We start from the raw sequence: 13,079 nt of genomic DNA on the forward strand, positions 1-13,079 counted from the left end.
CTCTTCAGTTTTGCATTTGTACAGTTTGTAGGTAACGTTAAAGGTTTAAAATAGTTTAGCTTGTTTTTTTAAGTTTAGCATCTCAACACCAAGATATTTGAGATGTCAATTTTTAAAGCCACTAACTACTTTAGAAAACATGGGTGAATGGATGAATATATTGATAGCTCTTCACGTTCAAAAGGGAGGCACATGCAAAGAAAACAAACAATGTTAGTTGAAAACATTGTGCTTGTTTATGAAATACATTTTTACCCTCTGGCAGTGGCATACACGTTATGACTGGAGTCAGCCTTTGAAACAAACACCAAACATTTTTTTAATTTGACTTACATGTATATACAGTGGCGTAAATGAGGATTTGATTTTCAAATAACAACCATCGCTCAATCAATAGTGTTGCTTTGTAAAGTAAAGCATAAATAAACGTATTAGATCAATCTGGATTGAATTAAACGTGAATGTCAAGGTACCACTAATAGCACGGAATACAAAGGCATAAAAAGTTCACACTATTACACAAAGTGACATGAAATTAGAAACCCACTGAATCATTAAACCCTGAAAGACTAAAGGTGCATTTCACGTCATTTGTAAAAATAATCTAAAGCAGACTAAAAAATGACTGAAATTCTAGATTTAATTTAAAATGCCCCCCCCCACACACACACACACACTGGTGCACTATACGCCTGTGTTTCCTTTCTCCCCTAGTGTCAATTTTTCTTTGGTGAAATTCTGAGAATTGCAAGGAGTTTTCTTCATTTCTCTGCCCTTGACCCATGTATAAGCTGAGGAACCACCTAGAACCAACATGTTACTGGTCCACCACAGAAGGCTTTTACTGGAAGAGTTGTACATCACTGCAATGACAGTCTGAGCACAAGCTTTGGCGGTCCCTGAGACATTGTGTGTCAGCGGACTGGTATACTTGATCTGCAGTCCTGTGACATAACCGATGGCAAACCCAAACACTCCTCCAAGTGTCATCATGCCCCAGAACCACATATCAGTGAGGAGGCTGAAGCTGGTGATGCGTTCCACTTCTCCAAACACAAGAATGAGTGGGAGGAAGAGGACGCACGCATTGATATTGTTATAGTAGGATAGTTTCCAGATGTTTCCGCCCACCGCAGGCATCACCTTCTTTGTGAGTATCGCATTGAGAGACACACAGGCACTGGCGACCACACCAAAGAAGACACCTGACCAGGAGAGGGAGCCTGCCAGGCCTTCCTGGTCTACACCAAGCCAGAATCCACCTGAGAGAAAAAAAACAACAACCTGATAAATAACTAGTTTTGAAATCTGAGAGTAATAAAAACTGTTAAAATATTTTAAAAATACAAATGATGATAAAAATAGCAAGCAATATCTTTTTTTTTTTTTTTTTAAGTGAAGACAATTTGTAATTTTAGTAATGATACAAAGTCAACGCAAAATTTGTCTCGCGGGCCACTTAAAATGATGTGGCGGCCGCATCTGAACCTCCGGGCCTTGGGTTTGTCACATATGATTTAAATGATAAACTCTGCCAATCATTATATTTGTATGTTGTTTTGTGATGGTAGTGTTTCTATGAGATCACATCAAGAGCAGCTCAGATTTCCGAATACGCCTGCAAAGAATAAGAGAAACATGAACAACGTACCAAGAATGATCGCACAGCACCACATGGCTTTGAAGGAAGTTGCCTGTTGCAGTATCACATATGACAGCAAGACATTAAATACAGTGCTTAGGGAACGTCCCACGGTGTAAAAGGCCACTCCAACATGTTTTAGGCACAGGTTGTTAAAAGTTATCATACTGATAAAGACCACCGACAGGGGCAGAACTTCGCGGGACGTCTTTATGTCAAATTTGACCGACGGGAAGTCGATCAATGACGGCCACACGGAGGACAACAACTGCATCACACAGCAGAGTCCCACGGTCACAACACACTGGAAGAATGTCACAAACAGAGGCGCGTCCAGGTCGCGGTTGTCCAGTAGGTGATTATTGAGGAACACCATTGTTATGGAGACGAACCAGTACAGCGCTACTACAGCTGCTATCTTGGCAGCCCGGAGAACGAAGGTCTCCCCGAGTCCATCTCGGTCCACCATTTCCACACCAGCCATCCTCAAAATACTGGAGCGCTTCAGCTGCGTCCTGTTCATGATTGAACAGAAAAACTGTCATTTGTATGATGCTAACGAACAGTTACAATTACGAACGAGACTGCGCTGAACGCAACACTAACGTCACTGCCGGCTGGCTGCTATAGAAGCAAAGACAAAATAGAGTCATATCAATAGAAGTAACATGCACACTATCCTATGGATAATAACATATATATATATATATTTCCAAAAATAAAGTGATCTCTGCCTAACTATTATCTAGGTGGCTAGTTTTACGTAAATGCAACATTGTACTGTTAACGCCTTTTATCTTGAAAGTAAATATTAGCCACGGAAGTCAACATTTATGACGTCATCTTTTGTCATACTCACACTTCCTTGTTTGAGTTTGTTTTTATGTCGATCTGAATCTAACTAGATTTGAGTAATAAGTAATTACTTATTAATTCTAAACATCACGAAATCACGTGTAAATTTATTTTGGTGATGAAAAAAGAACGAATGTCGATACCAATGAACCGATCTTTGAATCAATCGTTTTATAAAAATTGCTTATCGTGAACACCAGTACATTAATCAAGTCGCACTATAACATGAACATGTTCTCCGTCTTTGTTTGCTTTAGATCCTTGGGCTATTCCAGAAAGCAGGTTCAACATACTCTGAGTCTATCCCTGACTCTTTGTTGACTTACTCTGAGATGGGAGAGTATTCGGTTCCAGAAAGTTGACCCGATTTAGTTCAATCAAATCTGAGTATGTTCACCTAGAGTTACGCGCATGCACAACTCTTATAAAAAGCCATTATCAATCGAGCTCCGATACCACGAGTCACCATGACAACTGAGGAAAAACAGATCACCTTATTTTACTTGATTGGGTGTCCTTATGAAGACATGTAACTGACCCAGAGTTTAGGTTACCTCTCTTTCTGGAACGGATAACTCAGAGTTTCCCTCTTTTCCGGGGTAACTTACTCAATTTTCACATATCCCGATCCCTGGAATATCCCCCGAGTCGAACAGTTATTTATTATTATTATTAATTATTATTAATTATTAATTATTAATTATTAATTATTAATTATTAATTATTATTATTATTATTATTATTATTATTATTATTATTATTATTATTATTATTATTATTATTATTATTATTATTATTATTATTATTATGTGAGTGCTGAAAGCAATTGGACCCTATTGGTTGCACGATATTTTAGGCAACATTTTAAATCAGAGATGCAAGTACACTTTTTTGGAAGATTTTATTATTTTCCACTGAAACAGAATCTGCCCTTATTTTTTTTTTTAATGAAGGAGATCAGTAGTAATATTCATGAGAAGCAATTTTAAGCAAGGTTTAATAGGTCAAACTTTAAAGAAAAAAAAAACAAGTATTTGCTAGGAAAAACGTAAATACTTTAAAAAAACTCGCTTAGATGTAATGTTGCATTAAGACACGAGATGGCAGCAAATAATCGATTTCTTTTTTTCACTCCAAGTGCGTCAACGTGAGAAAATATTGCTATTTATGGGTGGAGTGCTTATTGTTAACGTTTTAAATAATAATTCATAATCATAATTTTCTGAAACAATATGTGGGAAATGAACAAAGAAATTATTTAATTGCAGTACAAATACTTTGTGCATTGTTTCAGACGCCAGATTATCAATGTTTTTTTAAGAATATTTTTAAAGCTGACACGATTTGTGTATCAACATTTGTTATTATTATTTGGTTTAATGATGCCAGATCAACCCATGGTTATGAAGCCTTATCAACCATACACATGCGGAAGAAGGTCCAACCCATCCGAAAGGATTCCCTGTTCATATTTATACTTAGTCATTGACAGCCGAAACAATGTCTGTATGTGTTCTAAAACATTTAAACTTGGTATCCAGAAGGCAGGGAATACAAGGTTGTAGTAAGTGAAAAGTTACAGCACAAAACAATTCCAGCACAAATCATACAATCTTGTCATGCTCCAAAGAAGAAACATTGAGTCATGTCAATGACAATGACAATTCAACCTTGAAGTGAAAAGACATGTTCTGTATTTTGAGGCATCATGCTACATAACGTAAATGAACTATCCTCAGAAATCAACAGCTCTATAGAGCCAATGAGAAGCTCTTTAATTATTTGGTTCAAGTTGGTCATTCTTTGTCTTATTCTAGCTCAGCAACATAAAATGCTGTTGCAGTATAGTATGTGCAAGTGTCCTACTTATCACTGTTGTACTGATGTGTCTCCCTTTGTTCTGTCATCAGAGACCAAGTTGAGTCTGATGACTCATCCCACAGTCAGCAGTGGCAGTTGTGTGTAGGAATAAGTGGATAAAATGCTTTTGGTTTTATCTTTGACCAAGATTTTTATTTATCCTTTTACTTAAGAGCTCTTACTTATGATTAGTAGTTCCGAAAAAAAAAAAAACAGGAAAATTTATTTCCCCTTTCGCTTATCCGGCATGTCCTAGGAGCGAGGAAAATAAGTGAATTATTAGAGGTGATACAGAAGGGCCTAGTAGTAACTATGAAATGAATAAATTCCATATATTAATTAATTAATATTATGTAGTAGCAAGGCTGAAAATAAGCATCCAAATGTCCCTTTTAACAAAACGCTCACAATTGCCCTATACTGTAATTAATGTCCATTATCAGATTCTGTAACAATCAAAAATGTGAACAAATGTCATAAATCAAACAGAACATTATACAAAAGAAAATATAATATTTCTAGTGCAACAACACCCTCTTCACTCTGTACTACATCCATATTACTTAAGTCTAATTACCATACATTTGAAAAACACCTCAGCAGTGATAAAACTATACTTCAGAATACAATACGCTGTTTTCAGTAGAGCTTGCTATGCTAGCATATTTTCAATCAAAATCTCATGTTTACAATTTGCAAAATACAAAGTGGTTTTAGAATTAGATTGGAATGATGGGTTGCCAAATGGCCAAAGCATAGTTTTCACACTGTTGAATGACACTTGGTAATAGGGATTGAGCTGTACCCAGGCCGGTTCAATATTTGGTCCCATTTTGCATTTAAAAGCGGCCGTGTTCCTTCTAATTGCTGCATGCTGTCACACACCACTCCGGTTTTCCTTGGGGGGGAGTCATGCCATCATGGTGAAGCAGGAGAATTGTTTAAGTGCTCAATTGTTTGTGGTTAAGCTGTAGCTGTGCACTCTTTAAACACAAGCCTTTTAACAGAAGACAGACTATAGGGCTTATTTAAAGTCACACTTCTTAGTCAATTCCAATAAAATATTAATGCAAATAAATACAGACTTTAATCATCAGTCTATTGAATCATAATAACAGATTTTGAGACTCCTCCTAATTACAGGATGCTGCTTTAATTCAAATAAATTCTTGCCTTTCTTGTAGATTGTTGACTCACTGATGCTCTTTGCTTTTCATTAGTGCATTATCACTTGAATGTCAAGATACACAACACATGAGCAACATTAAGTTGAGGCTCGGGAAAGCGATATGAATTTGTTGCCTTCGTTCCAAAGATAGCATGAAATAGAACAAAAAACACCAACGTTTCCGCACCCTGATAATCAAACTGATTGATTATCTCACAAAGTGGAATCACAAACATGGTTGTATAAATTGGATCAACGCAAGATGACAGTGAATTATGTTAAAAAGTGAATGAATGAATGAATAAAATGAACTTGGAAAACAAATGGCTTTTCCCTACAGCTGTGTTTGTTATCTGTTTGGATTTTTTGGGGCTTTATTATCTCTAATATAAATGAACACAGAGAGTTTTGGGGTGTTTTCGTGTACATCAGTTCTTATTGATATTTATACAGCCAATCAAGATGTGAGGGGACAAATGAAATTCTGAATATTTAAAACTATTTTTCCAAGCTCAGTGGAATGAGCATATTAAGAGTTGTGGGAGATGTTAAAAATGAGTGGTATTCACCATTTTCTCAAGGCTCTGGACATAGTTCTGCTGACAGTGAAAAATTTATGCGGAATAAATTCTCATCTAATTACAGTGGCTGAATTAATAGGGAAGCATATTTAATTAGCTGAGTTTTTCTTTCCAGTTGAGGAGAGGTTTTGATCTTAGCCATATGGTATCTTCCTTCATTACTGCCGTTCACAGGCTGTTGAATATGAACTAGTTGGTCTGCTGGTGGCTCAAAAAATAAGATTTATGGCAACAGAAAGCGTAATAGCATTAGGGAGTATGGGTTGTTGAAAATACCATTTTATTTTAATAAATGTATTTATTGGCAATAGAAATAGGACACATTTATTGATAATTATCAACTGTAACACATTTTTGCATGCGTTTATATATGTAAAACAAAAAGTAGTGCTTAATGGGATACTTGGAAAACCCACTCATTGTTTTGGGTAGAGGGAGGATTATGTCTCTTGCAAATTAATTAGTGCTTTCTCCTTCCTCCACGACTTCAGAGCCGATTCAAGTAGGCGAGTGGTTACGAGTTTAGTTACTGGTAGCAAATGATTTGATTTATTTCAAAGCAAATAAAAAGCATGCTATAGATCATCTCAATTTGATGTATCAGAGTCCTGCTCTTCCAAGGAATAGATTGATATGCTGTGCTTGTTTAAATGACAGAGATTTATTATCAAGGTTGCTCAGCTTCCATTCAAACAGTGTTTGTTTGCCAGATGGCTTTGTCTATTTGCTGCATTAAGGTCATTATTGTAGCAATGAGAACATGTACTTGCACAACCTACAAAGTGACTCATTGAAGTTCAAATTGACTTATTAGGAACTTGAGAGGTAAAAACGTAATAATACCCTAGCTCGGTTTGGTGGTTGTACTTTCAGTGCTAGTATGAAGCTGAGGTTATGGTTGCATATGTATCCATGTGCACAAAAACTACAGGTGCAGCTTACCGGAAACCGTAAATTAGGATAAGCAGTAGAGAAAACGAATGAATTTCCTATGAAAAAGAAAAGGTCTATCATAGGGTGTCATCTTGGTTGGCTAAAATGTTAACATTACGCAAATGCACATTGCAGTTCCTCCGACCCACTCAGACCCGTTTTACCCCTGTGGAAAGGGTTGTGTTCATTCTAAAGAAGCATGGGGAAAAAAGCTCTTCACGGCCGATTCAATCACCATTCCCAACGAAAAACAGGGTTCCACTGTATACTTTAAAGTTCTAACATTACTATTCACAATTAGATGGCATACATAGCCTAGTTGTGCTTGCAACCAAATCTGATACTGCCAATAGTAAAATCTGTGTTTTGGCATAATAATTAGGCATGGTAATTTTTTTTTCATCTTTGGATAGATGATGATGCATGGCAAATACAGTACCTCAATAACATAAACTTCTACATCTGGTTAACTTCCTAAACAGTGGTCATGTGGCCCCAGAGAAGCACTGATAAAAAGCTGTGGTCCGCATCCATCATTTATTATTGCCCATCCATGTCACCTTTTACCCTCAGTCACAGTGGCTAAGCTCCAGTTTCCCCTTGATCCTGAATGTTTATTAAAAAAAAAAAATGGCTAGATGTGTTTTAGAGCACGTGTAACATTTTGAGATCCAAGATCTCAAGAATGCCAAAATAATTTTCTACCCCCAAATGATCTATGGCTCAAATCTGGGTTGTTGTTGTTTTTGTTTTTTTTAAAGTGGAACAACTAGTGTTATGTAATTTCAACCCATGACAAGAGGAAATACAAAAGCAGAAGACTTAATTTGTTTGTATCTTACAAACAAATATTCGCCTCTAGCGACATTCATTCAGTAATATTATTTGTTTGCTTCTTTAAATTAGGTTCAGATAGGGGTAGGAAATTATATATCAGGATTTTCTTTTATTTCTAAAAGAAAAACACCTCTGAGGGGCAGCTTAGGATAACCAGGTCACATAATGTTATTCTGGCCACTGGAGCTCTAAATTAAAGCGCATAGTGCAACACTGGGGGAGCAGCTTATTTCATGGGCTAGGAGCACACAGTTGCAGGACTTCCAGCAGACTGGGCACCCCAGAGTGTGTGCCTACATGCAGGCATGCCTGAGTGCGTGCGTGCGTGCGTGCATGTATACATGTACGTGTATTTTAATCAGCTCATCGTTTGGACAAGGCTTTGGAAACTACAATTTGAAACGTGTTAAATAGCATTTAATTTAGTTTGAGATAGTTTACCTGTGCAAATGAACTGTCAAACCCCAAGAAAGTGTGTGAGCTTCCTCATACGTGCAAATATAAATCACAACTTTCTAATTAAAACACCTATTTGGGCATTTTAGTGTCACTGTGAGGGCTGAGAGAGATTATAGGTGGGCTGGATGCGGCCCCCGGGCTGTCCTTTGCCTAAGTCTGGCATGTAGAGTGGTATACAAAAATATGTATCAAAAAGGGCCTGAAATGGTAATACCTAATACAAAACAAAAAGTTTCACTTAATACTAAGTTTCTATAATAAAACACCTGCAAAACACATGAATAGATGTGTGCATGTTTGAAAACCAGGAAACTTGCACATCAGATTCAGCAGTCCCTTGATAGCAATATGTTACGCATCTTTTAATTTCGAAAAAACAATTAAGGAAAGCTTGTCTTGAAAACAAATACACCAGAGTAAACACCAAACAAATTTCTATTTGCATAACTGTTTATTCCAATGAAGTCGTAATACATTATGCATGTGTGCAAACAATAACCATCACTCTACAGTAGGCTGTACTAAATAAGCTTTGATAGCTCTGTGTGGAATGAATTAAGTTTACACGGAAATCAAGAAATAATGAAACCAAGGCTGTATTATTAAAAACAACATCCCTCTGCTAATTTTGTGAATTAATACATTATTGTTGACAAACAATTAACAGTGTCGGCTTTACGTTACACATTACAAATTGCAACTTTAAATGTAATTACACCATGGCAAAATAGCATCCATAATGGCTTAGTGAGCATCTCCATTCACTTTTTCAGTTTTGAAATTGCTCTGCTTGGTTATCTGTGTATCTTGTTTCCCCTTTGATATGACAAGAACATTTCCATACAGATCGCATGTTTGTGCTCCTCCAACAGCTTGTGTGGGTACTGTAGATAACTGTAGAATGGTGCTTATTCATATGGATATACATAAAACTCTCTTCTCCTCTTGATTTTGCTCTTCGCTGTAGTTGTGCCATTGTAATTGCTGCAAATTATCTGCCTCAATTTGATTCTCCCATGAAGGACAAACATTGCTACCATGCAGTCTCCATCCAACATCAAGCAGAGACATTAATTTGTCATCATTTTCCCCCAAAAAATTTCCTTGGAGACTTTACATTCTTTATATGCGGATACAACTCGTATTCATGCTGTTTCCTCATTCCTCCTAAGCGTGTTTGTGTTTCTGTCCTCTCTTCCTTTTTTGTGTGCTCCCACATCCGCCACTTTGACTCCATGCAGTCAGAGACTAATGGCACTTTTCCATTAGCCACACCACACCACTCCACTTGACCGGGCACCGCACCACACTGCCTCCATTGCTTTTCCATTACAACAGGTGACAGAAGAGACTGAACTGTGCAAGCCTTTTGCAACAACTAACATTTCACAAGTGGTACTAAATGCAGAACAATAGATGCACAGACCTCACCTGCATCATCTAAGTAATTATAAAACCCCATGTCAAAAAGATTACCCAGGAAAATACTTATATGTAATGTAACAACGTAATAAAATCCAGCTGTAACTTTTAATCTTTTGAACAGCCCTTTTTTTCATGGCTCAGTTTTCTCAGTATGATGATGTGGGTCTCAATGTTTGATTGAATGAGTCTGTTTCCGTTGATTCTGAATTATTTTCAGTTCTACAGAAGTACTCCAATCATCTCCTTTCAAACACAAATTTCCAGCCAACCAAAAATTAAATAAACAATTATGCTAATTAAAATTGGATGAAGTTTAGACTTGTTGGATGAGCCTGCTATTGGCAAAAATGTTATATTTCTGAATATTCTTCAGGCATCCTCAGGATTGTCTTCAATTGCATCTGCTGTTGCTACTAGAGGCATTCCACACAAAGAAGTGAGATTCTTGGATTTGCAAGTGGATTGGATGGTGTCAACATGCATTAGAGTGAGGGTAATTGGGATTGAGTGCTAATAGACTCTTGGACAAATTCAAAATACACTCCAGCTGTTAAAGTAGAGAAGTCCATCACAGATAAGACAGAAAGAAACACCCATGTAGACAACGAGATCTCCAATGTTACCTAGATTTAAATTTAAATACCCAATTAATCCACAAACAATAACTTGAGTCATATCTGACCTTCAACCGATGACTTTTATGATGGTCAGTTTTATCAACCTCATTAAAGGACTCAAGCAGGTTATAGTCAGAGATCTTCTTATTTATTTAATCTATGTTCAACCTTTTTATTGGCACCATGGCATGTGTGTATATACAATATTGTGACCAAGATTCAAACTAAAATGCCGTATATGCTACGTCTCTATTGTTTGTTTTCAGTCTCTGGTTCTTCACTTTGACTATCAGCAATTCGTTGATTTGTCATCAGCCTTCACTTTAGACAACAAACAGAAAGGTGCAAGCAAGTCAGGTTTGTATTAATTCAAACAAGATTTAAATGTCACAACTCCTTTGCATGAAGATGGACGATTAGTAGAGAAACCCTGAGTGGGTGCAAAATGTAACCCAAAAAAAAGACTCATCAGCTATTCAAGGAATCGTTTCATTGCTTCTTTGTTATTCTTTATACATATTGTACTTTGTGAATTTGCAGAATAACTGAACAGGCAATCCTATGAAGTTCCATCACCAGTCGCAACGATGAAACATATCTCAGACAGGAAAATTAAAGCCAGTCAGTATGTGCCGTTAATTTATTCCTCTACTATCCTCTTTTGCGTTTCCAAACCTTCAGCAGATAGTTTAACTTGAATCTTTTGAGGAACACAGACTACTTGCAAGTGTGATGAATATAAAATATGAATTTACCTACATTTTGAGGTTTTGGCTACATACAGAATAGAAAAAAATATACAAGTACAAAAAAAACATACTGAAGTGGTGACATTTCGTTGCCATTGCTAAATACAATACCAGTTAATTATTACACGTAACAGAAGTCACAGAATCCAACAATCGTCAGTAGAAAATTGTGCAGCAGGATAGTAATTTTCTTTTATTGACATTTTGAATATTGTATTGCTTTCCAAATTGGTGAGTTTGCAAACACTGTTTGCCAGTTGAGTTCTTTTTACGTTCATACAAAACAAATTTCAAATGTAACAAAGTGCTTCACAACTATATTAAATAAAAAAAAGTGATATTTTAAAACAAAAAGAGGAATAAAAACAATGCATTTGACCTTTTTTTAAATATTGTTTCATTTTCTGGCATTGTTGGTCAGTGTGGGATTGAATGAATCATCATAATAAAGCTTTGAATGCAAATGTTTCTGTTAAGGTCAAAGTTGAAATACAGCTTAATCCTCTGGTTTCATATTTTTATTTCTACCACCAGAAGCGCGAGTCTCTCACCAGCGACATGCCTAACAAGGATTCAACTAATTTCCCCTTAATTCGTATGAATTTTAAGCATGCAGTATGACTAAGGAATGAGAAATAAATTGGATTAGCTGTGCACAGCGCAACAAAATTGCATAATCTCAACGAACAATTGCACTGATGTAATAAGCAGGGCTACAAACCCTTGCCAGAATTCAGTCGTGAGGGGGCCACATGAAATGCTTGGGGAAGGAGGGGTTATTATTATCAGCCTAAAGACAGTACGACTTTGCTGCAACCCATATTTGATGATCTGATAGCAACTGTCCTTTATTTGTTCACCACTGCCACACGCAGTCAATAATATTGAATCCCACATTGCACACCCGCTGGCCTCCATTATCACAGACAACATTTACAGTATGTAATTATAGTACACCTCATTTTTCTACATTGATGTGAAGACCGCTTGTTCATTTGAGCTGAGTTTATTTTTTCTTTTTGATGCAACATTAGTGTAGCACCAGAGAGAAATCAATACCCCACACTTCAAAATAAACACTATAGAGTTATACGGCGCAATAGATGTTTTTATATAATTCTACCAATCATATTGTAACAATAATACGAACGCAGATGACTAACCTACAAAGGCGCCAGCCATTCCTCATGCATTGTTTCCAACCTTGAAACAATCAACATCTGAATTTTATTGCAAGCTACAAATCTGAGAGGTAAAGGTTGCAATATAAAATTCATCAAGCTAAAATAAATATTAAATAACATGTTTGCAGTTTCTTCAGTACCAGTATTTTTAATGTATGATAAATCACATTTTTGGCATATATTTGAAATCAATAGATTTTTTTAATGATTGCTCATTGAAAAATTCTAAATTCCGACATACTCTCCCTTCAATACATTTGCCTCGTGGCTGGTTTAATACCAGGGCTCAGTACCCGTCAGTGTGTGACGGCTGATCTTACTGTGAAGAAGAAAAGAAATCAATACGGTAAATCAGTCTATAATAACTACTGATAGGATGGAAAGCTTATTGCACAGGTGAATATAGATGATTTTTATTGAGTGCAATTATCTGGTAAGAATGTATAATATCAGGCAGAGATAGTTTTAGATTCAGCAAACGGGTTATGCATTTAGTGTGCTTTGTTTCATATGCTAAAATATTCGAGTGAATTCCTGGTAGAGTGTTGCATGACCCATGAAAGAACCCATTACATTTAGGATTTGATCTGCCTGACAATGGATGTCATTCAATGCTTATAGGGCATTGTCAGTGCTAGTCTATCCACATTGTTCTTGACGTGATTAACTTTTGATTAAACTCTCTTGCTAAATATACTGTATGCACCATGGTAACCCCCAATTTCCCCTCATTTTCAGTTCTTTTTATTCACTTCAATAATTCACGCAA

At 36.5% G+C, this 13,079-nt stretch overlaps 1 protein-coding gene across 3 annotated transcripts; it reads right to left on the reverse strand.

The window, feature by feature from the left end:
• Positions 1–213: 213 nt before the first annotated feature.
• slc35c1 (solute carrier family 35 member C1) lies at positions 214–3,073 on the reverse strand. 3 transcript variants are annotated; one of them, XM_061277208.1, is made up of 3 exons: positions 2,991–3,073; positions 1,652–2,157; positions 214–1,262 (listed from the first exon to the last, which is right to left on the reverse strand). In XM_061277208.1, the coding sequence occupies exons 2-3, from the start codon at positions 2,124–2,126 to the stop codon at positions 685–687; spliced, it is 1,053 nt and encodes a 350-aa protein (XP_061133192.1). In that variant the 5' UTR covers positions 2,127–2,157; positions 2,991–3,073; the 3' UTR covers positions 214–684. The 3 variants fall into 3 exon arrangements, with proteins under 3 accessions (XP_061133192.1, XP_061133191.1, XP_061133189.1); XM_061277207.1 differs by lacking the exon at positions 2,991–3,073 and adding an exon at positions 2,824–2,970; XM_061277205.1 differs by lacking the exon at positions 2,991–3,073 and having other exon boundaries at positions 1,652–2,396.
• Between the last annotated feature and the right edge of the window lie 10,006 nt (positions 3,074–13,079).

Source organism: Syngnathus typhle, linkage group LG4 (genome assembly GCF_033458585.1).
Source record: "Syngnathus typhle isolate RoL2023-S1 ecotype Sweden linkage group LG4, RoL_Styp_1.0, whole genome shotgun sequence".
Taxonomy (NCBI): Eukaryota; Metazoa; Chordata; class Actinopteri; order Syngnathiformes; family Syngnathidae; genus Syngnathus; species Syngnathus typhle.

Coding starts and splice junctions, on each gene's coding strand:
- slc35c1 (XM_061277205.1), bottom strand. CDS start 2,165: ATGAACAGGACGCAGCTGAAGCGCTCCAGTATTTTGAGGATGGCTGGT. Junction 1,263..1,651: donor GTGCTGTGCGATCATTCTTG/GTACGTTGTTCA, acceptor TTTTTCTCTCAG/GTGGATTCTGGCTTGGTGTA.